At 41.9% G+C, this 27,761-nt stretch overlaps 2 protein-coding genes across 7 annotated transcripts in view; one reads left to right on the top strand and one right to left on the bottom strand.

The window, feature by feature from the left end:
• Window positions 1-14,760, top strand: part of SCG3 (secretogranin III) — a 35,369-nt gene extending 20,609 nt beyond the window's left edge. For both annotated transcript variants that reach the window (XM_082734751.1, XM_082734750.1), the window contains 2 exons: window positions 8,696-8,776; window positions 14,445-14,760. In XM_082734751.1, coding sequence (XP_082590877.1) covers window positions 8,696-8,776; window positions 14,445-14,563 — 200 coding nt within the window. In that variant the 3' untranslated portion in view covers window positions 14,564-14,760. The remainder of the gene's footprint in view (window positions 1-8,695; window positions 8,777-14,444) is intronic.
• A 2,795-nt stretch (window positions 14,761-17,555) lies between these two features.
• The window catches only part of LYSMD2 (LysM domain containing 2), a 37,149-nt gene continuing 26,943 nt past the window's right edge, over window positions 17,556-27,761 (bottom strand). For 4 of the 5 annotated variants that reach the window (XR_014312813.1, XM_082734757.1, XM_082734758.1 and 1 more), the window contains 2 exons: window positions 19,434-19,765; window positions 17,556-18,107 (listed from right to left, as the gene is read on the bottom strand). Coding sequence is in view for 4 of the 5 variants with exons in the window: in XM_082734757.1 (XP_082590883.1) it covers window positions 18,065-18,107; window positions 19,434-19,765 (375 nt within the window). In the remaining variant the exon portion in view is untranslated. Of the gene's footprint in view, window positions 18,108-19,433; window positions 19,766-27,557; window positions 27,695-27,761 lie in introns of those variants that run through there. The other variant, XM_082734759.1, reaches the window with a different exon arrangement.

Here is a 27,761-nt window from a genome sequence, read left to right as displayed (position 1 = left end):
ATGTACTTGTCATGTTTGCTGACTTTGTAGACCAACCAGTCACACTGCCTTGACTTCGTTAGGTTTACTTCGGATGAGTAGTAAACTCTTCTGAATGTTTTTTCTTCTTCTTTTTTTTTTCAGCATATAGTAAAATATAGATAACATAAAAATGATCACATTAACCATTTATATACCAAATATTTTTTATCTTCCCATTTGTCTATGGATACTTAGGTTGCTTCCACCTCTTGGCTCTTATAAATAATGATGCTATCAATATGCATATATAAGTATCTCCTCAAGACCCTGCACTCAATTTGGGGGCGAATATTCTAAGATCATATGTTAATTCTGCTTTTAATTTTTTAAGGAACCACCATACTGTTTTCCATAGTAGCTACACGTTTTTACACCCCCCCTCAAAGTGTGCAAGGGTTTCAATTTCTCCACATCCTCATTAATACTAATAGATGTCAGGTGGAAAAGGAGTGGTAAACTTTTAAAAGATAGCTAACCAGGAAAAGAGTGGCCCTGTGGCCTGAGATACAAAGCCAGGAACTGGACAGCACAGAGCACTGCTGTTCACCCTCACAGAAAACCAGTATGCCTAGGTCATCTCCTCTGGGAGCAACCCAGGTGTGATGGTTGTATTTCCCAAAGACAGTAAGCCATCATCTAAGACCTTTGACTTGTAGGGGCAGCATGCTCTGTGCTTAAGACAATACCTTCTATCGCCACTATCCAAATATCCATGGGAATGGATGCTGCCAGGTGTCTTTGCTTATTTTAGGAAAATGTTGTGTAAAAAAGGAATATGAAGGAGTTGATTCTTGGTAGCCTACTATCCCATTTAGAATGTGAGTGTTTAGAGACTAAGGATGAGGTTAGATTTATTTTCTCCTTAGGAATTCCATCAGATACTAATAGGGAGAGAAGAAAGTAAAACTCCATCCCTGTAGTGTTACTGTTTGTAATGGCTTGCCCGAAATATTAGGAGTGTACGGATTTGGGACTAAAATTATTTCCTTCTCCATTATTTGGAGATTTAATTTATTCATGCTATCCCTGACCCCTTTTACTCTGACATAAGGAAAACTAATTTTAGTACAGTTTAGAAAACTCCATCCTCAGCATGGGCCAAGGGCCAGGATTTCTTGAAAAGTAGGTCATCCCCAAATTGTATTGACAATTGCTTTGCTTTGCTATGTTATAAAGCCCACTGAGACAACCCGTATTGTCTCTGGACAGAAAAATAAAAGCATCCATGTGGGTAAAAGCAGGATTTACTGGGTTTCCTGAGACATTTATCGAGCTATAAATAAGCATTTATTCTAATGGCATGGCTGGCATTAGGCTCAGGAAGCAGACCTCTAGAAATAATATAAGAATTAATGCTGGGGCACCTGGGTGGCTCAGTGGTTTGGGCTGCTGCCTTCGGCTCGGGTCATGATCTCAGGGTCCTGGGATCGAGTCCCGCATCGGGCTCTCTGCTCAGCAGGGAGCCTGCTTCCTCCTCTCTCTCTCTCTGCCTGCCTCTCTGCCTACTTGTGATCTCTGTCTGTCAAATAAATAAATAAAATCTTAAAAAAAAAAAAAGAAAAAAGAATTAATGCTTACCTCCAAGGACTCAAGCGAGCTTCGAAATGATCTGAGAATGATTCTTAACCCATATGCAGCCCAGTGTAATACAAGCTACATATGTATGCACATAGCTCCCTGATTGATGAGTCAAGAGTGCATAGATCAGAGAGGTTGGAAGACAGTACAGGGCAGAGCAAAGAATGAGGTAATGGTCCAGTTAAAACCACTTTAAAATATAATTATAAGCAGAACACGTTGTTAGGCCTATCTGTAAAGAGTCTGTTTGGGTCTGGCAATGTGGCGTGATGGCCCCCATCAAACCACAGCAAATACTATCAACCATGCCAAGCATATGCTGGATCGTCTGAGGAATAGCGATAGTAACAGGAATAGGAAAAACAACAATGCCCTGAATTTATATCGCCCTTAGACTTACAGAGCATGTTTCCGTGGCTCTCTTTTTAGGTTTAATGTTAAACCAAAAAATCTGATTTAATTACCAGTGATGAAAAATGGCACATCCACCTTTGAATATAGTTGTTAGACTATTTCAACTCTTCTATCCTACACATACTCATATTAAGAATAATCTTTTAGGGGAGCCGGGTGGCTCAGTTGTTAAATGTCTGCCCTCTGGCTTGGGTCATGATTCCAGGGTCCTGGGATTGAGCCCTCATCAGGCTCCCTGAGGGGGAGTCTGCTTCCCTCTCTCCCATTTTCCCTGCTTGTGTTCCTTCTCTCTCTGTCTCTCTGTCAAGTAAACAAATAAAATCTTTTTTTAAAAAATAGAATAATCTTTTAAAATACTAATTTCTAATTGGTATAATCAATGAATGACTCAGTAACTCTTAAATTTAGGGATATGCTAATGAAATCAAATTTATTCTGATTTCAACTATTTATAAAGTTACCTAATTTTTCAAGCAAGTTGCTCTCTGGAGACTAAAGAAAACGACTTTAAACCTTTATTCCATGATCTCAATGTGGGTCTATTTGCCAGTTGATGTTTACTCATTCACTTTTGCTCTATGAGTCACTGAAAATCTTTTTTTTTAAACTGTCCAAGGGATAAGATATGCATTATCATAACTCATTCCAAAGCTATCCTCTGTCAAATTTATGGCCAGATAATGGATATAGGTGAAAAAGTGATCTCTAAGATACCTTTCACAGAAATATTCTATCATTCCCTTATCTTCCTTACAGAAACTAGAAAAGAGAAGGTAGCCTGTTTAATTAATAAATTGGCTAACTCATGAGGATGCTGTTATTTTTAAAGCAACACAAGAGGAGAAAAATCTGTGCCTTTATTCAAGCCCCAAGTCATTCTGCTAAGAATGTCCAAAAATAGTAAGTCCAGTCTTCTCCCCTGTGAGTCAGCAAATATGCCAGGAGCTAAGCATGGGCACAGGAGACCTCCCATCAACAGAGATTTTTTGAGGATAGCAAAGGAGAATTTCTTTTTATATGTAGAACCCATGGGTCTTCTTTTCAGAATTCATCCTTAAATTATAAATAAATAAACTGAGGCTCAGAGAATTAAGGAACTCACCCAAGATCTCCTAGCCAGAGTGGCAGAGCCAGGTCTTGAACCCATGCCCCTTGACTTCCATCCAGTACTCCTCTGAGTATTTCTTTGGGGCAGATAAAAATGTCAGCATCGTACTGAAATTCTTTTTTTTTTTTTTTAAAGATTTTATTTATTTATTTGACAGACAGAGATCACAAGTAGGCAGAGAGGCAGGCAGAGAGAGAGGGGGGAGGAAGCAGGCTCCCTGCCAAGCAGAGAGCCCGATACGGGGCTCGATCCCAGGACCCTGGGATCATGACCTGAGCCGAAGGCAGAGGCTTTAACCCACTGAGCCACCCAGGCGCCCCCTCGTACTGAAATTCTTGAAATGAATGGCTCTGAGGCCATGTTGGCATCCATGATACCATTATCACTGACTTGACTTTATGCCATTCAAAACTATAATCATGTCATCTTCACAGAATTTTAAGGGTATAAAATTTAATTTTTTATAAACACTCTTAAGCTCTAATATCTTTAGTATATCCAGTATTCAATAGGTTCATTCTATTGATTTCTACAGGTTTGTTGTTGCTGTTGTCCTTACGGGGCTGGGGGGACAGATCAGGTTAGCATTTGTGTATAAAAAGGGGTATTACTTTTGCAGTGCTGAAAACCAGAACAGCCAGAAAAAGCAGGGTTGCTTCTTGATCCTGGCCCTCTTCCCATCTGCTTCAGCATATGTTTTAAAGATTGTGCCATATTACCTCAGCCATGAGCTATTTGTTTTCAAAGGAAACTGAAATAAATTTGAAAAAAATAGTCCAGCTTTCCAAAGTGGACTCTCATGGGCTTTTACTGCACACTGTGTAAATAAAAGATTTGCTTTCCAGTTCCCCGGAAAAGAAAATGTAAATAGGAACCAGCTGTTCCTCTCTAAGAGCAGAAGACACCTGATTTCATTCACCTGTCACCAGTGCTCCAGTAAGTGTGTGGAGGGCTCAATGCTGGTGGCAGTGGTTCCCAAATTCCCGCCCACCCCACATGGGAACCTCAGGACCATTTTTTTAAAAATCATGCTTGGCCCCTACCCCCGGATAGTCTCATTTAACTGGTATGAGGAGTAACCTTGGCATCAGGATTTTTAAAACCTCCTCTAAGTGACTCTAGTATGCAGCCAAGTTTGAGAACCACTGCCTTGTTGGCTAGTTTTGTAACAACAACAACAGGGACTAAATTGTTTTAGTCTAAAAGGTGGATTTTACCCAGCTCCAGTCTGTAGAGGCTCTAGATTCATTCTAGCTCAAGACCAGGTCCTGACCTTTACTCAGCTGTGTTCCTTTGGGCATGTCACTTAACTTCTTTGAGCATTAGTTCCCTTGAGAGTAAATGGGAATGAAAATGCTAATTTCTTAGAGTACTGTGAAGATTAAATGACATATGGATATAGTATGTCTAGCACATTTGTAGGTATTTTAAATTGTTTCTGCTATAACTGTCATTTCAATTCAGAATTCATTATACTTCAAGTCTTTCAAATAAACTTTTTTTTTTGCTAAAAACAGAAATCTGTACCATTTACACTTTAAAAAAGTAAAATTCTTCTGATTACAATTCAGCATCTAAGAAGCCTTTATCCATTCACTTATTTGACAAATATTTATTGATAGATTACTACAAATAGACTACTACAAATGTCAGGCTTTATCATCAAATAAGAAATATTTCTAAGGGAGGAAGACAAACAATAAACTTGCATAAATTATATAATTTGGTAGAAAGTGATAGTGTTATAGATACAAATAAAGCAGAAGAGGAGAATGAGAGTGCTGGGGGAGGGTCTATTTTAAATTAGAGAAACTGTTGGGACACCTGGGTGGCACAATCCATTGAGCCCAAACTCTTGGTTTGGGCTTAGGCCATGATCCCAGGGTTGTGGGATTGAGCCCCGCACTGGACTCCACACTTACCACAGAGTCTGCTTCAGGATTCTCTCTCTCCCCTCTCCCTCTACCAACACCCCCTCCCACTCACCCTCACTCTCTTTCTCTCAAATAAGTAAATCTTTAAAAATAAATAAATTAGAGAAACTGTCCCAATCATATGTGTTTATGATCCACAAGATAGTAGTTTAGTTTTAATGGATTACAGAATAGATTTCTTTAAGCTGCAGTAAACTCATTTTCGGTTATGGGTTGGTAATAACAATATAGTGGATAAAATTACTTTCAAGAAGTTCATAATTTTTATTTATTTAAAAAAATTTATTTATCTATTTGAGACAGAGAGATACAAAGAGAGAGAGAGCATGAGCAGGGAGAAAGGGAGAGGGAGAGGGAGAAGCAGGCTCCCCGCTGAGCCAGGAGCCCAATGTGGGACTTGATTCCAGGACCCTGGGATCATGACCTGAGCTGAAGGCAGACATTTAACCATCTGAGACACCCAGGCACTCCCATTTCATACTTTTAAAAATTTAACATTTTAAAAAAGATTTTATTTATTTATTTATTTGACAGACAGAGATTACAAGTAGGCAGAGAGGCAGGCAGAGAGAGAGGAGGAAGCAGATTCCCCACTGAGCAGAGAGCCCAATGCAGGGCTTGATCCCAGGATGCTGAGACCATGACCTGAGCCAAAGGCAGAGGCTTTAACCCACTGAGCCACCCAGGCGCCCCCAAAATTGAACATTTTCATAGGAAATCAGTTCCTGAGCAAAAAGCAGCTAACAAGATGATGCCAAGTCCTCTATTCAAATTGCCTTAGGTTGGGTTCCTTCTGAAGCAGATCCTGAGAGAAGGATTTGAGGTCAAGTTTAATAGGGAGATGACCCCAGAGAATACCTCTGGGGGGTATAGGTACATGAGACAGGGAGAGGAAAGAATCACATATAAGCTGGGTTCACAAACTGGCTTCAGTTGTAACTGGAGCTCTGTCCCACAGATGATATCTGGGAGGCTGTGTGGAATGTTCCTGAAGCAAAAGGAAACTGGGTATTTATCTACCATTCTACCCGTCATTAGGTGAGGACCCCTCTATTAGCATACGTGGAATAAAGCAGACAGGAAGTTGGGGAAGCAACAGTTTCTGCTACATTGTGGCAAAAAGCCCATATTTATTCTGTATTCTACTAGTTTTAAAAATAAGGATATGCTTTTTTAAAAGAGACAGCATGCGAGAGGGAGAGTGGGAGGGGGAAAGAATCTCAAGCAGACCCCCTGCCCGGTTCAGAGCTCAATACGAGGCTCAGTCTCATGACCCTGACATCACGACCTGAGCTGAAACCAAGAGTTGGATGCTTAACCAACTGAGCCACCCAGGTGCCCCTCCTAATTGAGAGTGTGTAACACAGTATTTACACAGAGACTAAGTGCAGGTTTTCTTTTTCTTGAATAAGCTTTCCACATTATGCTATATCATAAATAAGATTGTGGGGTGAATGCTTAACATGATTTAAAGAACAAGATCATTTTCAATAATTCTTAAAAGTTTCAGAAGCTCTGATTTCTTAATGTGCTAATAACAAATTCTCTATCTGTTAAAGCCCTATATGAGATCCACTAATTGGATTTAAATGCTTTAAAAACAATGAAGCCGCATTCTTTAGAAATAGTCTCTACTAAGATTTCTTTCTTTGTTCAAAAAGCTTTTTCTATACGAATTAATTTGAAATAGAATAACTGTTTTTATGCTACCAAATCCAACTGACCTTCTCAGCAAACAAGCAACAGGCAATGAATATCACTATGTTCATTGTATTGTAACATTATAACTTCAGCCAGGAGGACTTGGTCTTTCATTTGCTCCAACATTCTTAAAAACAAAGCACTGAAACATAGACTTCTTCCGCACAGGCGATTACAGTGAATTTGGGGTGAAAAGTGTGAATCTTTTCTCTTGTCCACTCATCCCTTTGGCACAGGAACTTCCCTGTGCTTCTTTGGGTCCAGGTAACATGAAGCCACAGTGGTGAGGCAAGAGTTTGGGCTTACAAGATCAGGAAGAAAGATGCCCAGGAGGTCACTTAGGTAAATGCAGAGGCGGAAACTGGAGCATCTGCAGATCCTTGGGCAGTGTTGTCATTCATGGACTGTAGTCAGATGAACCGGGGGTTCAAGCCTGGCTTCACAGCTGACTAGTCATCTGGCCTTCAACATGTTACTTTGTCTCTCTCTGCTTCAGTTTCTTCATCTGTAACACTGGGAGGAAATGGGAGCACCTGAAGAGGGGGTGGTGAATAGTGAAAGGGATAGGGTATTTTGGAGCACAAAGCACAGCCCTGGGCATGTCCTAAGCGTCCTAACTCAACCAGGAAGTCTGGGCAGTACACTAGAGGTAGCAGGGCTCAACAAGGAGCTCGGAATGGGTGGTCACCATTGAGCTTGGGCAGCCATTACTTCTTGCAGAGCTCCTGTACTTTGAAGGCTTCTTTCTCAGGCTCTTCAGAATTCTCTAGACTACCTGGTCCCTTGGTGCAGACACTCTGAGCCCTAGGGACTTCCTCTGCTTTCAGGTGTGGTTGATTTCTTTGAGACAGAACAAGGCTACATTAGTGTCCACATCCCAAGACAGATCTTTCCTTTCAGATGATGCAGGTAGCAGAACCTTGGTAAGACCAGCGTCTAAATTCTACTATTTCCGATGCGGTCTCAGCCCAGTCACTTACCTCTTTAAACCTTAGTTTCCTTATCCTGCCCACTTGCAGGCCACAGTGCATATAAAGGGCATGGGGAGTAGGTGTTTCAGTGATGCCTAGTTTCCTCTCACCACACCTGAGGAGAAGGTTTACCCCCAGGGAGCTTTACTAGAATGAGTTCTAAGGTTCACATCCAAACCTTGAAATGAGGCCCGTGTCACCTCTTCATCTGAGTTTTTACACACCCCCTACCAGACTGGGCAGAAGACTTGTATGACGGCCTACACAAAGTCACACACACGGACGTACTTAACATCATTCATTTAGTGATAGAGTCTTTTCAGTTTGGGAGTATCACCACTCCGATTTAGTTCTTGACCTGAGAATACTCCCCAGTTTGGAAGAACCAGTGCTGACCAGAAATGATGCAGTCTAAGAATTCAAGGCCCCTACCTATCCAGTGAACTGAATCAAAACTTTTCTGTCAGGACATCAGATGGGTGTATGCGTGTGTGTGTGTGTGTGTGTGTGTGTGTGTGTGTAATGGCTCCTTGACACTAGCCTGGTCCTGTCTCATGGAATCATCCCTACCCACTCTCCTCAGCAGCCAACCCCCTCCCCACACACACACCCCATGCACACAATTATGCACACTACTTCATGAGTGATACCGCCTCACAAGAACTCGACAAGTCCAGGGTTTATGGCTCTAGGCAAGAGTGTAGTCTTTAGGGGCACCTGGGTGGCTCAGTGGGTTGAGCCGCTGCCTTCGGCTCAGGTCATGATCTCAGGGTCCTGGGATCGAGTCCCGCATCGGGCTCTCTGCTTGGCAGGGAGCCTGCTTCCTCCTCTCTCTCTCTCTCTGCCTGCCTCTCCATCTACTTGTGATTTCTCTCTGTCAAAAAAAAAAAAAAAAAAAGTGTAGTCTTTAAAAAGAAATGCAGTGATATTTTATGATTGTTTCATAGGGATTCTCTGCCCTTTTCCAGGGAAAACAGAAGCCTATTTGGAAGCCATCAGAAAAAATATTGAATGGTTGAAGAAACACAACAAAAAAGGAAATAAAGAAGGTAAGAATTTAGTGTGGTGGTAAACTGCCAATTTTACCCATTTGTCAGGGGTTCTTGTTCAATGAAGTTTCCCATAATCAAACCAGTATAAAAAGACTCCAGGAAGAAGGAATGCCAGTGCAGGAATAGAATCTCCATTTCTCTTATTTTTCATAACAGCCTCTCAAGCATAGGCCTTTTCTTTGACATTTTATTATGAAAAACGTCAAACAAAAGTAGAGAGAATAGTATAATGAATCCCCATGTATCCATCAACTACCTCCAATAATTCTTAACACTTTGCCCTTTCCTTGGAGTATTTTTTAAATTTTAAAAATATTTTTAGGTTTTTTTAAAAGATTTTGTTTTTTTATTTGACAGAGAGATAGAGATAGCACAAGCAGACAGAGCGGCAGGGAGAGGGAGAAGCAGGTTCTCCACTGAGCAGGGAGCCTGATGCGGGGCTCATCCCAGGACCCTGGGATCATGACCCAAGCCAAAGGCAGATGCTTAACTGACTGAGCCACCCAGGTGCCCCTACTTACATTTTAGAGGCAGAGGAGGCAAGGGTGGGGCAGAAAGAGGGATAGAGAATCCTAGGCAGGCTCCACACCCAGCATGGAGTCCAGTGCAGAGCTCAATCCCATGACTCTAAGATCATGACCTGAGCTGAAATCAAGAGTCAAATGCTTAACTGACTGAGTCCCCCAGGTTCCTCTCCTTCGAGTATCTTTTTTTTTTAAGATTTATTTATTTATTTATTTATTTGACAGAGAGATCACAAGTAGGCAGAGAGGCAGGCAGAGGGGGCGGGGGAGAGGGGGAAGCAGGCTCCCTGCTGAGCAGAGAGCCTGATGCGGGGCTTGATCCCAGAACCCTGAGATCATGACCTGAGCCGAAGGCAGAGGCTTTAGCCACTGAGCTACCCAGGCGCCCCTCTTATTTTTTTTTTAAGGTTTTATTTATTATTTATTTGACAGAGAGAGATCATAAGCAGGCAGAGAGGCAGGCAGAGAGAAAGGAAGGGAAGCAGGCTTCCTGCTGAGCAAAGAGCCCGATGCGGGGCTCAATCCCAGGATCCTAGGATCATTCCTTTGAGTATCTTAAACAAAGGCATTTGTGACCACATATTAGATGTACCCTGCAGTCATAAAAGCTGTCAGTCATTTACTTAAAATAAAACACAGAATAAGACTATTCTGTTCTGAGTACCAAAGAAGTGAAAATGGAAGCTGCAGCCTCCCCCTGTCCTCCCCAGCCCCCCAAGGAGCTCCCAGCATCATTCAAGCTACAGATAGCCCTGCTCAGTGCTATCACAAACAAGTGCAGTGGTGCAAAGGTGGGGAGCCCATCTCTTTACAGGCAGATATAGCACTGGGAGTAAGGTCCACAAGAAAGCCTTTGCTGGAAAGCTAAGGGACGAGAGTTGGAGGCAAAGGCAACACTGGGTGCCAAGACATAAAGAGACAAAAGAGTCATGTGTTCTGGGAACCGGAGCTAACTCAGTTTCCCTGGAACACTGGGTGTCTATGGGATGGTGGGTAGCAGCCAGATCAGGAAGGAGCTTGTGCACCCTGCAAAAGAGGTAAAATTCAGCCAGAAGAGCCTAAATTATGGCTTAATTAGGCTAGGAGCTGATTGAAGAAATAGGACCCCAGAGGACAGGGCAGAGATTGGAGGATCTGGAGCAGAATTGATGGGGCTTACACGGAGGCAAGGCAGCAGAAATAAAGAAGGGAGAAACTTGAGAGCAACACGAAGAGAGGAGTCCACCACGAGTCCCAGGTATCTGACCAAGCAGTTGCCAAGTGATGCTTTTAAAATGAGATGAAGGACACCTACCTGGGTGGCTCAGTTGGTTAAGCCACTGCCTTCAGCACAGGTCATGATCCCAGGGCTCTGGGATTGAGTCCTGCATTGGGCTCCTTGCTCGGCAGGGAGCCTGCTTTTCTCCCTGCCTCTGTCTGCCACTCTGCCTGCTCTCTGACAAATAAATAAATAAATAAAATCTTAAACATAAATAAATAAATAAAATGAAATGAGAGGTATTTTCAAACTTGAATGTGTATTCAGATCTCGTGTGGAGCCCCTCAGGGTCTTAATGCCCAGGTTCCATCTCAGAACCACTAAATCAGACACTCAAGTGGAAAGATAGAAGCATCGGTATTTTTAACCCCCTCTTCCATGATTCCATTGTGTAGACAAGTTTGGGAACCACTGAGATAGAGTACAATGGGAGAAAGAGATATTTCTTGCTCCTCTTTAGCTTGTGATCTTTTTAAATTGAGTGAGATGGAAAAAATTATCAGCTTTTTGCACGTATTTCATTTTATTTGGTTCAGAATGGTGTGAATTTCCACTCTGTCAGTTCCATTCAAATTCACATGAACCATATTTCATCAAATCTGTCATTGATTGAAAATTGCACCATTGTTTCATATACCACTAAGGAAGAAAAATTATAATGTGCCATCAGTGACTGTGAAGACTTTAAAATTAAAAAATGTTGATCTTAGAATGAGTGCAATACAATAAGTACCAAACACATTTTGAAATCAATATTCATTTTATGGTCCAACAGTTTAGAGTACTTAACGTTCTTTCTTTCACTGATTAACATGAATCAGACCCTGGGCATGACACGCAACATCCTGCAATTTAATTTTCCACTTCCAGAAATGACCAACCTAGTGAAGCATGGAACCCTAGTGCTTGCATCTCAAAGGACTGTGAGCAAACTGCAGAATGATAGTGTTGAGTTTGGGGCTCCCCTTTGCCTATAAGTAGTGGGGGCTATCTGCCTTACACCCTCCTAAAGGCAGAAGCAGAAAGCCTTTCTTCCATTGCCTTTGTATGTGCTCTGCTTGACCTAGCTCACCTCGTTAAGCCTGTAGGGATCTAGATCTGGGACCTTGGAGTGGCTGCAGCTGTGTGAGCAGCAAGTCCATTTGCTCTAGGAGTTCTGACCTTCCTTAACCTCTGTGGATGCCCTTTGCTGGGCAGGGGTTTGGGTGACCTGCGTCTCCTTTCCAAATCCAGGAAAGGGAGGTCCCTGTGATGTGATACTGAGGAGAAGGAAAAACTTTATACACTCTTAAAGTCTGTACTTTTAAAAAACTGAATCACAGCCCTTTTCTCTTTGGAGTGTTAACAACCTTAAAACATTCTTTTTTTTTTTTTTAAGATTTTATTTATTTATTTGACAGAGAGATCACAAGTAGGCAGAGAGGCAGGCAGAGAGAGAGAGGAGGAAGCAGGCTCCCCGCTGAGCAGAGAGCCCGACGTGGGACTCGATCCCAGGACCTTGAGATCATGACCTGAGCCGAAGGCAGTGGCTTAACCCACTGAGCCACCCAGACGCCCCTACCTTAAAACAGTCTTAAGGTTAACAAGGTGGTTCCTCACTTGGGTGACCTTAACAGGCAGCCAGCAGCCTTTCTTCTGCACCATGCTTGTTTTTCCCAGGCACGCATGACAGCTACATCTTAACGATACAGTTTTCCTTTGCATCCATTCAAATCACCTGGACCTCTTCACATCTGCTCTTGGGCTGCCTTTCGTCCCACTAAAGGTGTCGACCCTGCAGCGAGCTCGGGAGAGCCGTTATTAATCTGAACCAGCAATCATCAGGAGGGGCCTCTTTGTGCCCTCCGAGTCAGTCAGCAATCCGCTGGTGAGGGGTGCACAAAATGTATGTTCAGCTCCATTCTGTTTTGTCCTGACAGCAAGGGAAAGTGAAAAAGAACACCAACAACAGAAACCCCAAGCACGGGGCGCCTGGGTGGTTCAGTGGGTTAAGCCGCTGCCTTCGGCTCGGGTCATGATCTCAGGGTCCTGGGATCGAGTCCCGCATCGGGCTCTCTGCTCAGCAGGGAGCCTGCTTCCCTCTCTCTCTCTCTCTCTGCCTGCCTCTCCGTCTACTTGTGATTTCTCTCTGTAAAAAAAAAAAAAAAAAAAATTTAAAAAAGAAAAAAAAGAAACCCCAAGCACTTGCTGAACTTGGGTTCTACACCTGTTCGTTACTTCACATTCCCCTACTTCAAGGATGTAGATGGCCAAAGCAGGAACTGCAGACAGAATGGGGCTCAGAACCAGACTCCGCCTGACCTGAGCAAGTGACTTACCTCCTTTGTCCTGTTCTTCATCCCTGAGATGGGGTTACTAACGCTTACCTCAGGGAGTCCCTTGAGGAGCAAGACAGATGACAGTTGTGAAGTGCCTGGGGCTACAGTGGTCTCTTTAATCTTCGTGGCCAACCCCTAACGGGAACAAACGCCTCTTTCCTGGAGGGGAAACAGCTTTCCTCTAAACCTTGGCTCGCTTGATATGATAAACACCTGGCGCTCACAGCAATGTTTTTTATAGTTTTCCTTTCACGGGAGCTCTGAGCTTTTGTTCCCCACTCTTTCCTTTTTCTTCTCCTTTACAAACTGACAGAAGGCAAGGCTTGGTTCCAGGGGCTGCTATAGCCAAGTTGAATGGCACTGTCCTCAAGGAACACAGCCTCAGGCAACTTGAAATCTGGGGGGGGGGGGGTCTTCCCAAGTATGCTGGGGTATAAGAAGACCCACACGTCCAGCCCTGAGAGATGTGAGTCATGGATTTTGGTACCACCATAGGATGCACTGCATGTAGCCATGAAAAGAGTTTCTTAAGAATATTGATGCTCACTGGGTAAAGGGAAAGTAGCTCGTTAATAAGGTTGTGTATATACCATGATCTCAATTCCGGGTTGAGATATATATATTTGAAAAGCAAGAAAGTAAAAAAACAAAACATCTGTGGTTATTTATGACAGATAAAATTCAGGTGATTTGAATTTTATTTCCATGTTTCCGTATTTTCCATTTTTTTAAACAATAAGCATCAAGGAGGATGTGGGTTTTCTTTAAGCCTTCAGAAAAATGCCACAGGCAGCCTCCTTACTTGGGGATCTTTGTTTTTGATGGGTGGTTTTATGGTTTACATAGGTTTTTTTGTTTAAGTAGGACAGAAGACCCATAAAGAGGTTTCTCAAAAAAAAAAAAAAAAAGCTCGTACATATAATTTTTTGTTTGTTTTGCTCCATGCATGTAATTCAGATAATGTAAAAAATCACAGCAATTCTTCATTTGGGGGAAAAAAAGGGGGGGGGGTTCGTCCCATCAACACTGACTTAACCTGTATAACAATTGCAGAAAACCAAAACACCTGGTTCTGTTTGTAACTCTTACTACCTGTATGAGCCTGAACAAGGTACTTAAGCTTTAGGATCTTGTTACCCCAATGTGATTCCTAGACTGACAGCATCGACATCTCCCTGGAGCTTATTTAACATGCAGAACCCGGAGTTCCACGTCAGACCTACTAATACAAACCGATAAGAGCCCTGGGTGATTGGTATACACATTAAGTTTGCAAAGCCCTGGTCTATGAGCCTGTTCCCTCCATGGTCAAATGAGGGTGGCACTCCCCACCTGAACACCTTGTGATGGACAGCAAATGAGGTAATATCATACACACACACACAGTTTTAAACTCTAAAGACTGAACAAATGCCAAGAGCTGTTGTTATGTTTTCCAATGTGAAAGACAAGGATGGAATGGTAGTTGTGTTGTTGCATTAAAAGCTTCTTAGCTAATGGTAATCATTGTAATGGGAAGTCTCTTTCCTGATCATTGCTCACGATACGCTAACAATATTTTCCAGATTATGACCTTTCAAAGATGAGGGACTTCATCAACCAACAAGCTGATGCTTATGTGGAGAAAGGCATCCTTGATGAAGAAGAAGCCGATGCCATCAAGCGTATCTACAGCAGCCTGTAAAAGTGGCGGAAGATCTGGGAGTCTTTAGATTATCCCAGCAAACGTAGCTTAAAACACTTCTAATTCTGTCATTAAAGATATTTGACCCAAGGATTATTAGAAAGTGATGAAATTGCAGTAGTTAACCTTTTAGAAGTGGTTCAACATAGCTTTCTTGCCATAAAAACTGTCTGAAAAGTAAAGATGTATATAAGCTGCGATTTTGTATATAGAATCCTCATTTCCTTATAGATTTACATTTTATAATCAGAGATATGTGGCTTCGGAAAGGCTGTCATGGACAGAACTTAAAATTGAAGCTTCTTCCCGCTGTGTCACACCCAGAGGGACCCCACAGGCAACAAATTAGGGGGTTCTGTTTTCAAGGCATGCTGGGTACCAAAGCACCTCCTAGACTCTGTTACAAGATGTCATTTCCAGTTCCTTCTGGAGTTAAAATAAATATTTCCTCCAATCCTCTCTAGCTTAAAGGATAACTCTGCTTTTTTGACTGTTCCTGCTGGCTCTTTATCAGGCCCAGTGGTGCAAAAAGGAACCTGAAAGATAAGCATAGGGTTTGCTGGACTCATCAACAATTTCTCCCCACTCTTGACATTTCCAGACATCAAGTTTGTTTATTAATAGGGATAACTATGTGCTCTCCAAGGAGAAAAATGAGGTCATAAATACTGCAGAAGCAAAGTAAACATGTCTGCCAGACCTGAGTTATCTAAACTGAATTTAATCCAGGCCATGGTTTCTCAACAGAGAGCAAGAGGGCCAGGCAGTAGGAAAGAAACAGAGAAAACAATCAGTCCCTTCGTGGACCAAAGCTTTTAAACGAGTTTTCCTGGAAGAAAAAGTTAATGAACTTGGGGCCCCTGCAACTCCTCTTCCTCAGCTTCCATCACAAACACAGCTCTGGAAACAACACACAGTGGCCCAACGTCCTCCTGAAATGGTTGGTAATGGACAGTGCTCCCAAGCCAGAGAATCCTTTGGAAATGCATTATTCAGCATAAAGTTCTAACATTTTTCTATCTATTTCAGCTTGAAATCTTAAAAATAATATAATCTTTGTGTATTACCTGTCATAACTTCAAACAGCCTTCTGATACTTGTCTTGAATGCTCCTCCTTGGTATCTACTTTTTGGTGAGGGCTGGGGAACTTACAGGGGAAAGTATTAAGAGGTTATTTTTCTCGGGGAGGAAACCACTGCTGCTCCTCCCCATCCTCTCTAGAGTTGTAAAAATAAACAAAACCAAAGCCTGACACCTACAAAAACTAAACTTGGTATGTTCTAGAGAAGTCATTACTCCCTGGTGAGCAGTAAGAGGGAACTAGAAACACCTCTGCCCAAATTATCCTTGCCCAACTCAATGAGTCAGACACTTTTAATGTCATCTTTGATAACATGACCGATCATTCGCCCATGTCCTATAGTCCAAGTAGGCTGCTTGTTCATCAGGACAAAAAAAAAAGTCTGGCTGCAATTAAAGCATTTTATTCATTCATTTTTCTATAATTTATCTAGATATCTATGCAATCTATTTTAAAATAAGACATTTATGTAGGGAGTTTATTGTAGTTTTCTGACACACAGACATTCATGAACTCTGAGCAGTAACCAAGACAAAAGAAAAGGGAGCTCATTGGCCTTGTTTCAGAAATGAGGAAACTGGTTCACAAGGACACAGAGCATACTCAAAGTCAGATGAGCAAGAAGTGGTTAAAAGTGGGCCTCTAGGCCTCGAACCCGGTTTCTTGTGGCTCAGTCCGCTCCTCCAAGGCAGCACTAGAGTACTCTGGTCCCAGACAGTTCAACTGTGGCCTCAACAAATCCAGAGTTTTTAAATACTTATGTCTTGGCCAGAAAGTGCTAAGAGTAGACCTTAGGCAACAAAGAAATACTCAGAAGAAGCTTTTTAAGATTGTGGTCTGAATTTTACATTTCTGCTTATATTCTATCTTTTGGACAGCATTTTTGGATTTATGTCTTTTGGATCACTCTCAAGTTTCAGATCATGTCACGTTAAACAGCATGATAACTTTACATTTTTGAAAGTTCCTGTGCCTCCGGAGGCCTAGACCTTGTCTTATGTGCACAGTGTTTTCCCTTCCTTTATTTTTCTGTTTTCTCCTAATCCAACTACCCCCCCATAGTCAGGTAGTAGCAAAGCACGATCAAGAGATCACACTATATCAAAGATGGTAACAGCATGAGAAAAAAAAACCCCAACACATCAGGGAGTGTGCATGTTATGAACAAACAAGAAATTCGAGACAGGGGCAGATGACCAGTGTTTCCCATGCGTGCACCTGTTGGTCACCCTCAAGGGCTGGAAATGTGCAGTTCTGGTTCTGGAAGCTCTGCTCCATTGATGCCTAAAGGCACCTGTTTCCTGCTTAGTGGAAGACCTGGAGGAGCAGGACAAGGAAGAGAAAATGAGGGGAGAGTCCTGTTTGCCCCCACAGAAAGCAGATTCCTATGGGGATGCCAGGGAGAGATAAATATAGGGAATTTTTGTGGGAGCTCAGTGATTTCTTTAACCTGGTATTTGAATAAAAACTGAGACCAAAAAGAGTTTAACTCTAAGTAATATTTTGCTTAAGATTTATGGCTGTAACCTATACATACGATAAAAGACAAATTATGTGAATAAAAACTTAATCCTCAATTCAAATGAATACGGACTATGAAACAATCTATAAAGTGACACAGGGAAATCTAAACTAGAATTCACCAATGTGTCAAGAGCATGGCATTTTAAATTTCTCCTTCTCATTATAGTCTATGTTTATACCATATCTCAAACAAATCAGGAAAAATATTATGAAAATGTAAAGGTTACTAACACCCATGATCGATTTACTTTTACATTAGTGAAACATTTTCAAAATTCCAGTTATAATAATAAAAGCATTTAAAACGGAGAAGCTGTCACCATTTCAAAAACAATTTAAAAATCAATTTTATTTTTCCATTTGTTGAAAAAAAACGAAGACTCAAATATGAAAACATAGTTTATTTTCTCATTCAGGCTTTTGTAGTTTATTTTTACAAAATAGCAGACAAAATTTGGTTCTTTATATTAATACAGAATATGTAATGCATATCGAAATATATAGCACTTAAGTTATAAACACATAGCAAAATCAGCATCACTTCAACAGCAACCATGTATGTCACATAATTAGGATTTCTCAGAAGATCAACATTGTTTTCAGCTTGAAGATGTATATAGTCTTTGATGTTTTATGTTAACTAGTATTTACAAAACTAGTCTAAAAACTACCATCACCTACAAAAGTGATGAGCTTTAGGATACAATTTTGCTCTCATGCCGTAATAGGGACTTAGAATTATAGAAAGCCAGAGGGAAATAATCACGTCAGTGCAACTGCAGAAGGTGGACCTACTAAATTGTGATTTAACGATGCACGCTTTCAAATCTTCGGTTGTTGGTTTCCTTATGATCCAGCTCTCTCTTAATCCAGGTTAGATGATCACCCCAATCATCTAACTGTGATAGAGGGAAGCTGCATAGGGGCTTTCTTCATCTCTGAAAAAAATACATTCAGTATAAATCAGTGCTTAAAATGGTATTCAAAAAACTAATATACATACTTATTATATAAGTTAATATCCATTTGCCAAAGAAGGGTATATCAATTTATAATATTTTATATATCAATTTATAATATTTTGCATGTCCTAGAAGTTATATGCGATGCAAATACTCATTAGGATGGACCTTATTATCTGCATTTTATTGGCATCTCCATTATTGGAATAAAGAAGGGTACTTGTAAAAAAATATATATTTATTCTTATATATTTACATTTTTCTATTCCATTTAAATAAAACATTTTAAATTATACAATGATTATATTTATATTTGTTTATATTTTTTATATTCCACCTTTTCCTCAAAAGGACTCGATGTGTCTACAACAAAAAAGCATACATACGATAAGATGAGTTAGATAGAAACAGAAAATCAGGACTAAGGAAAGAAGAACAGTACGAATATATTAACCATAAGAAATACTGTAGTAGCTGAACTGAACATCAGTTTTAGTTGTTAGCTTCCTGGAGCCAGGGTTAAAAAGAAAACACAATAGCTTGTGCCATTCTTGGATTCATAAAGGAAAAAGAAAACCAAGTCTGTAGGAGAGAGAAAGATTTGCCCGAGGACCAAATTAAAGAACAAGAAAACAGCTCACATGAAAAACACCCAGTAACAAATAATGGACAATGTCTTTGACAAATTACATTAGGATCAGTATTTCACAAGGAGCTGCCCTTCCCAGGGCGGTCCTTCCTTTGATGGGATAAACTAGATGTTTCTGCTTGGCTGCTATCCTGAATTGCTTGCTGGATAGATACGCTACTAAAGCAAAGAAGCAAACTTTTTATAATAAATAACAGGGACAAAAGCAAGTATACTGCAACAGATAACGCCCTATGCAGAATGCAGGAGCTCTTTATACACCTCACATATTGAAAATCACTTTCTAGAATTAAAATAGTTTTTTTAATTTTTTTTTTTAAGATTTCATTTATTTGACAGAGAAAGAGAGAGAGAGAGAGCACAAGCAGGTGAAGTGGCAGGCAGAGGGAGAGGGAGAAGCACGCTCCCCAAAGAGCAGGGAGCCTTATGCAGGACTCCATCCCACGACCCGGGATCATGAACTGAGCTGAAGGCAGACGCTTGACTGACTGAGCCACCCAGTTACCCCTGAAATATAGTTTTTAAAGCAAAAGGAAAAAAAAAAGAAAGAGAAGAGCAAAGAGAGAAAACAAAACACAACAAAACTTAGCCAAGCAAGGACATCGTTAAGAGTAATGTATTCAACCTCTGACATTTTACCAGCATATTTTTACCTGCTCTCTTCTTTTAGTTTCTTGGCTGCCTGTGTTGACAACTTAATCTGCAAGTCTAGTCTCTGCAGGAAATCTCTAGCTGACACTTCTTCAGGCTGTACAGGCTGAACATCAGATTCTTGAGGACTGGGAGAAGAAAGGTCTTCCCCAGCTGCCACGGGCTCTTCTTCATGAGAAAAACTGCTACCAACAGTTTCACTTTCTGGAGAATCTATTGAGTTAAGTCCATTAAACAACAAAGGCTTCTCTGATATAACTGGGATGTTCAAAGTTTTCTTCAGAAATATACAATCATTGGTAAACAGTTTATTTGCCCTTTTAATCTGTTCCATCTAAAATATAAAAAAGGAAACACAGAGTTAGATATAAGTAAATCCATTAGTAGGGTTTATTACATAAACAGAACTAAAACTATCCAGGTTTAGAATATGTGCAATGCTTTCTCTGGATTTGAGTGTCTTGATTTGGGTTTAGTCATTTCCCCAGGTACTCCTGGTTATTTCAAGAGTAGTCAGGAAATTGTTTCCCACTCTTAAAAAGGAAAGGCTCATTTTCCCCCACTATAATATTTTCCCTGTAAGGCAGCTTTTACCTTAAATCCCTGAAGTTAAAGAATGTGGAACTTTAAGCTCATCTAATAATTTCTATTCGTGTTTTAACATTTCTGGGATTTGATTTTTTTTTAAAAAAACGAATACTATTCTTTTACTTACGGAGTGCTTCTGGGGTCTCTGGAATTGTGTCTGGTAAATGTAACGGAAACAGGAGCTGGTACAGGGATAAATACGAGCATTTGCAAGAATGGTGTGGACTGGGGCTGCAGGCATTAAGAAAGGCCTCACAGAGAAGGTGGGGTTCTGATTTTGATTCTTTCGACTTTAGTTGGGCCTTAAAGAACAGGTAGAAGTGGTACAGGTAAGGAAAGGAAGTGGGGAGTGCATTACACACACTATGTCCTATTTCCACCCAAGGAGCAGGCATTTGAAGATCCACTTTACAAATAAAAGAAAAAAAGTCAGAGACTACGGACCATGGAACGGTCATACATTGGCAGACGAAGAAGCTAGAATTTAATGGTTACCACCCCACCCCCCGCCTCACCAAACTCTTTCCTAGGCAGACCTCAGCGACGGGGATGGGAGGCGGGGGTGGGAAGGAAGAATGAAATCGACACAGGGTCTCCTGTAACCTCCCCAACAGTTCTGCCATCCAGACACTGTCATCTCCTTTTTGCAAATGAAGCAATGGAGACTCCAGAGGGGTGAGTGGCATGCCCAAGTCCACAGCGCTGCGAGTCCGCTGCAGAACCTGGGGCCTGCCGACCTCCAGGCTTCCAGCCTGATACTGTCCTGCGCTGGGCTCTGCACGGGCCCCGCACCCACTCAGTCTCTGCACAGCTCGGTACGGTGAGGCAGGGAACCAAGACGGTTTGGAAAGATTGAGGAGTTGAGCGCGCAGGCTTGGGAACCTGACAGACCTGATTTCAAACCCCAGCTCCGACACCAACCACCTCCACGTGTGTCAAGTAGGTGTCGCCCACCCTTCACAGGGGTGTGTACACACACGCGCACAGAGGAGACGGAGAGGTAGGTAGGTAAGCAGGCAGACAGACGCAGAGACAGACAGGATGTCTATGAGAGAAAGAATACTAAGCAGAGCCACTGGCAGCTGGTGATACTACTCTCTATTTTCCAGTGAAGAAGTTAAGGCACACAACAGATGACTGATTTGACCAAGTGCCTAAGGCTCTTGCTCTTGAAATGTGTGAGCTGGAGGGGCACCTGGGGGGCTCAGCTGGTTAAGAGTCTTTTGGCTCAGGTTGGAATCTCAGGGTCCTAGAATCGAGCGCCGTGGTGGGCTCCCAACTCAGCAGAAAACCTGCTTCTCCTTGGCTCTCAGCCCTTCTCCCCTCATGCTCCTGTGCCCTCTCTCTCTCTTTCTCAAATAAATAAAATCTTAAAAAAATAAAAAATAAATGTGTGATTTGGGATTTCTTTTTTTTTTTTTTAAGATTTTATTTATTTATTTATTTGACAGACAGAGATCACAAGCAGGCAGAGAGGCAGGCAGACAGAGAGAGGGGGAAGCAGGCTCCCTGCTGAGCAGAGAGCCCAATATGGGGCTCGATCTCAGGACCCTGAGATCATGACCTGAGCCGAAGGCAGAGGCTATAGCCACCCAGGCTCCCCATGAGCTACGATTTCTGTTGGACTCTGAATTCCCTACAACAGCAGGATAAAAGTACATGACTAATGGGACCAAATTACGGGATCCTTTAATGCCAAATTGTGAGTGAAAAAATTAGATTCTACATCAAAGAGCCTGAAAAATAAGAGTCGATCACTAAATGAACCCTATATCTCCTGATTTCTTACTATAAGCTGAATCTACACAAATGGTACACATAAAACTTTTTTTTCTTTTAAAGATACTACATTAAAGTATATTTTATGTGAAGTGGTGTAGTCTTTTGTGTTCTAGCTTCTGATTAAAGGAGAGAAGGTAAGGGTGAAGAAGAAAGCCATGAATAGGCTAGTGCATTTAGGAGACAAAATTAAAATCTGAAAATCCTAAGTATTTCTGGTCTGGTCAGGCTTTTATTTAAGAGATGTAAATAACTTGAATACCTTATCATAGCAGGTTCAGGTGTATTCTACTCTGCCTTTAATACCCCCCTTTTTTTTTTTTTAATTTTATTTTAGTTTTTTTTTTTTTTTTTTAACCAGCTAGCATCTACCTCCTCCATCTTAGTATGTAGGCTTCCAATGGCACCAAACAACTCCCCCCCACACACACTCCAAGGGGAGCATATGACTCATTCTTGCCCTTTGGAGAGTCACAATGTCCTGGCTTTCATGATAGGTCACAGTCCCACAATTCAAAGACAGAGGCAGACATTTGCTGGGTCTGGGAGGGGTGGGAGGGGGTTTCTGTATTTTTTCTGCTGGAAAGAGCTGCCATCCTTCCACCTCACGGAACCTGAGGCCATCTGGAAGGAGAGCAATCAATCCTCTGAAGTGAAGCCTAAAGCCAGAAATCCCTAGGGCCTTTCAATTACATGACCCAATAAACACCATTTTTTGTTTTTTGTTTTTTCCTTAAGCTAAACTGAGTTAGGTCTTCTGTCACTTGTAAGTCAAATAACCTTCCTTGATACAGTGCCCTTTGAAATGCTTATTGGCAGGGGCCTATAATTTTCTGACAATAATGATGGGGGACAGAAACTGACAGGAACACCAGATCTGAGTGCTGAGACAGGGCGGAGAATATCAAGCATAAACTGTGAATTCCTTCAGGACAAGCACTTTTATTTCTATATCTTCCCTGGGGGTAACAAAGACCTGGTACACAGTAAGTACTTAGGGTAGAAGGATGGAAAGATGGATGGATGAATTAATTAAAACAGGTCAGAGGAGGGACACCTAAGTGGCTCAGTCATTGGGCATCTGTCTTTGGCTCAGGTCATGATACCAGGGTCCTGGGATCAAGCCCTGTATTGGGCTCCCTGCCCGGCCAGAAGCCTGCTTCTCCCTCTCCCATTGCCCCTGCTTGTGCTCTCTCTCTCTAGCTGTGTCTCTGTCAAATAAATAAAATCTTAAAAACAAAACAAAACAAACAACAACAACAACAAAAACAGGTCAGAGGAATAGGTATAAAGTTGGTTAAGTGTCTGCCTTGGGCTCAGATCATGATCCTAAAGTCCTAGAATCAAGGCTCCCTGTTCAGTGGGGAGTGTGATCTCCTCTGCCTCTCCCCCTGGCTTGTGCTCTCACTCTCTAATAAATAAGTAAATAAATATTTAAAAAAAAAAAAAAAAGATGAACTCAGGGAAGTAACCAGAAAGGGACCGTGAGTCATCAGTTGTGTTAGTGACTCTCCCTTTCAACCCATCCCCCCACCCAATCCATCCCCAGCTCTTCTTGAGCTTGTTCTGAACCCAAGAGGCTGACCTCTTAAAAACTGCTTTACCTAAGCCCCCTTGTCCTTGGAATTCCAGTGGATGTTCCAAAGGAAGTCATCAGCAGAAAGATACAGCACCATGACTCCAGGGGCTGCACTCTTCTATAGCAGAGTTGCTGTCAGGTAACCATTCCCTCGTCCAAGGCTCCAGCCCTCCTCGTGTGGGGAACACCATGTCTTCTTCTTACCCTTCAAGCCTTGGGGTAATGTCTTCCTGCTGTTGCTAGTCTCAGGTGCTTCACCATCCCTTGTTGGTTCCCTCAACCCTGCTCATACTTCTGTAAATGTTCCTTTAGGAAATTCTCTTCACCCACACCCCCCATGCCCACTATCTGTTTCCTGTCAGAACCCTAACCCATACATTTATCATTCAAAACAAGACAGCAGCCCACCCAGCTAGGTGAAGGGCCAATGACAGGGACCACAAGACGAGACGACTGAGTCAACAGCTGGGTGTGGTCAAGGAGCACAGGGAATGAAGGGCAGGATTCCCTAGTTCTTGTGATCGACCCATTGTTTCACCCATAGAACTGCCTCTTTAGCCTACGAGCTTCCTGAAGTCAGAGACTACACCGTCTCCACCTCGGTGTCATCAGCAAGCATTTAAGTTGTACATTCACCCTATAGACTAGACGGGATATCTAGACATAGCATCAACGTGGGGACCAACCTAAGGACTGGTAGATCTGAGTTTGAAGATGAAATGAGCCTAATACAAGGTAGTTTGAAACAAGGGCTCTAGGGCCATACTTTCTGGGTTCAAATCCTGGCTTTGCCACTTTCTAATCATTCACAATTCTGTTTTATTTCCTGTAAAGTAAGGATAATAGTACCTTCCACACAATATGATCATTATCAGGGTTACACAAATTAGCTCATGTATTTAGGATAATAGGATAATGCATAGCCCCCAGGAAACCCTCCAAAACGATAATGATAATAGCTGCTATCTTGTTATTAAATTTGCTTAAAAGTGAGAAAATAACAAGTAAGGGCAGATTCTAACATGTATTTAGCAAATGAAAAGGAAGGAGGTAGGAATTTCTCACAATAAAAAATATTTCTCCTACAATGTAAGAAAATATAAAAAAAAAAAAATTCACCAAACCAAGCCCAGATAATTAGCCTCATATGTTGTCACTGCCCTGAGGTGTGTGAGCTCTATATTGTTTCCCACCCCCACAAGGTGATAAATTTGATCTTAACTTATTCTCCTTTACAAGTGGTGGCTTGAACCTACAGAACAGGCTGCAAACTCTGGACTTATAGTAAAGTTAAGGAATAAATCAGTCATGCAAAAAAGCCAGGTGCAGGGGGTGGGGGGAGCAGCATTCCAGTGAGAGAGAGCAGATGCAAGACGCCAGCACAGGGAGAAAAAAAAATAGTGTGGCTGAAGTATATAGGGAGTAATGAACAAAACTCTAGACCTTTTTACCTTGGCCTTGGATGCCAAGGTAAAAAAGGAAAAAAAAGATTTTATTTCTTTATTTTTTTTTAGGATTTTATTTATTTATTTTAGACAGCTGGATGGGGAGGGGAGAGAGAGAAAGAGAGAGAGAGATGCATGAGGGTAGGGAGGGGCAGAGGGAGAAAAATCCAAAGCAGACTTCCTGCTGAGCTCGGAGCCTGACTCTGGGCACAATCCCAGGACCCCAAGATTATGACCTGAGCTGAAATCAAGAGTCAAGACACCCAAGCATCCAAGCCACCCAGGAGTCCCCCAAATTGGTTTTTATTTCAAATGTGATGAGAAGCCACTGGAGGGTGAAAAAAGGGAGCAATGCAATCTGATTACAGTTACAGATCATTCTGGCAGCTTTATGGAAAACAGTTAGCAAGAAAGAGGCACTAGTGGAAACAGGAAGCCTAGTCATGGAGAAAACCTCACCAGCACAGATAAGAGACGAGATAATCCCAAACAGTGAAATGATGTTTTAGGAAAGTTTTATACTTTTATCTGAACATAGATGGGTCTAATGCTCTGGCAATGCCACCTCACATAAAGCTAAGAAAAGTCATGATCCAACCCAAGCAAAGAGCTGGAAAACTCTAAATTCCCCACCTGCCCTCTGTTCAACACTTCCTAATACTCAATTTTTATTTTATTACTTATTTATTTACACAAGGACAGAAGTAGTTCAGATGCTGTCCTGTGAACGTTTGAAATTCCTCTGAACTTTTGTCTCCTAGATTTAGAACTAGAAACCTGGTGTTGAAAGATCCTGTTAAAAGTTCAAATTTTTCAGGTCAACCGGGTGATTTAGTAGGTTAAGCATATGATTCTTGGTTTTGGCTCAGGTCATGATCTCAGGGTCGTGAGATTGAGCCCTATGTGGGGCTCTGTGCTGGGCGCTGTGGAGCTTGCTTCAGATTCTCTCTCTCCTTCTCCCTCCGCCCCTCCCCACTTCTCTCTTTCTCTTTCTCTCTCTCAGGAAAAAAAAACTTAAAAATTTTCAATACAAGGAGGCGGTGTCTAGCAGAGTTCTTCCATAAATGAATGAGCTTCCTGGAGAAATAAAGAGGCACTCTCATTAAATCTCATCCAGTGCACACACACACTTGTCAGGAGCTACAGAAATAACTTAAACACTGAGGCTCTGGAACGACTCTTAACCCTGGAAGTCCACCGTTCCCGAGGCTCAGTGATTACGTGAATGGTCAATGTCCCAGTGTGTTCTAATTCTAGCACGCTTAACTGCCATTGTTACAGAAGGCCATCAAGTTTTGTTGTTAAAAACACACACAGAATAACTACAGCTGCTTCAAGTTTTGGATATCACAAGGATTTGATTTGTTACAGGCTTTGAAAATTGCAGTTTTTTGGCATAGTCCCAATGCAGACCTGGGTTGTGTTAGGAACACATAAAGCAGGGAACAGTATATTAGAACTCTTCGAAGACATTATGATCCCTTTCCTCCATCCTCCCCAACATATACTTTTTCCTCCACTCTATTGCTAGACTTATCCTTCTGTTAAAAAAAAAAAAAAGATTTTATTTATTTATTTGACACAGGGAGACAGAGCAGGAGAGCACAAGCAGGGGAGCAGAAGACAGAGGGAGAGAGAGAAACAGGCTCCCCTCTGAGCAGGAAGCCTGACATGGGGCTTGGGCCCAGGACCCAGGGATCAAGACCTGAGCCAACAGCACTTGCTTAACCAGCTGAGCCACCCAGGCACCCCTATAGTTATCCTTCTAAAACAATGTTGGATCATACCAGGCCTTGGGTGGATGGTGGAGAATGGATTACTTTTGGGGAAACTGAAACCCAAAACCAAAACAGAACCCAACTCCTTGGGCCTTTCTAAAAAATTATTATTCAATTTATTCAAACAAAAAAAAAGTTCACCTATTTCTCCCACCCCTCTGTCCAACATTTCCTAACACTCAATTACCCTCTATTTCTTGTGGGCAGACGAGTGGGAGGTAGGTATAGCAATTGAATTGTTTTCATTTCAAAAGTCTCTCTGGGGTGCCTGGGTGGCTCAGTGGGTTAAAGCCTCTGCCTTCAGCTCAGGTCATGATCCCAGGGTCCTGGGATCAAAGCCCGCATCGGGCCCTCTGCTCATGGGGGAGCCTGCTTCCTCCTCTCTCTCTCTACCTGCCTCTCTGCCTACTTGTGATCTCTGTCAAATAAATTTTTAAAATCTTTTAAAAAAAGTCTCTCTCAATCAGGATTGAATAACATGATTCAGTCAAATTGACTGGTCCTCAAGAAACAGATTACAGAATAATGAAGAGCTAACAAGATGGCCACAAGATCAACCATCATGACATTGGGTAGAACGAGCACCACTGATAAGTTAAAAACAACTTCTTTACAATGATTCCCCCGTAAATACATTTTGTGAAGGTGAACTTAGTCTGGAGGGAACTCACAAAACTTCCCCCTACAAAAGTATCTCAACAGGAGCTGCGGGGCACAGCCAGGAACCTTCCACAAAGGCTACTCTGTTCAGCCTCATCAAGCCACTAGCCTAACAGTGAAAACAGCATTCAGAATTTCTGTTTCTACCTCTCTACTCCTTAAGAAAGACAAACCTTTCCAACATTTCAGGATACATAATAACTAACATTTACCCAGCACTGTGTGGCTCCCAGAATATAGTCATACATGCATACAACTTTCATTTGATTATTATTTTACAGAAAACTAAAGACTTACATATGAAAGGACTCTCTCAAGGTCCTTTTCCAGGAAGTGCTAGATTCGCCAGTCGCGCCACTGTCTTACACTCACTCTTCAGTCCTAGGTGTTGGTGGCAATCGGATTCCTTCACTGCCATGTGCTAACAGGGATAAGGATTTACTTCTCTCCCACACTATCTCAGAAGAAATAGGAGATTCCATTTATATGAAATGCCCAGAA

The sequence above is a fragment of the Mustela nivalis genome (assembly GCF_964662115.1).
Source record: "Mustela nivalis genome assembly, chromosome: 6".
NCBI lineage: Eukaryota > Metazoa > Chordata > Mammalia > Carnivora > Mustelidae > Mustela > Mustela nivalis.
This window is presented reverse-complemented; position numbering and strand designations above follow the sequence as displayed.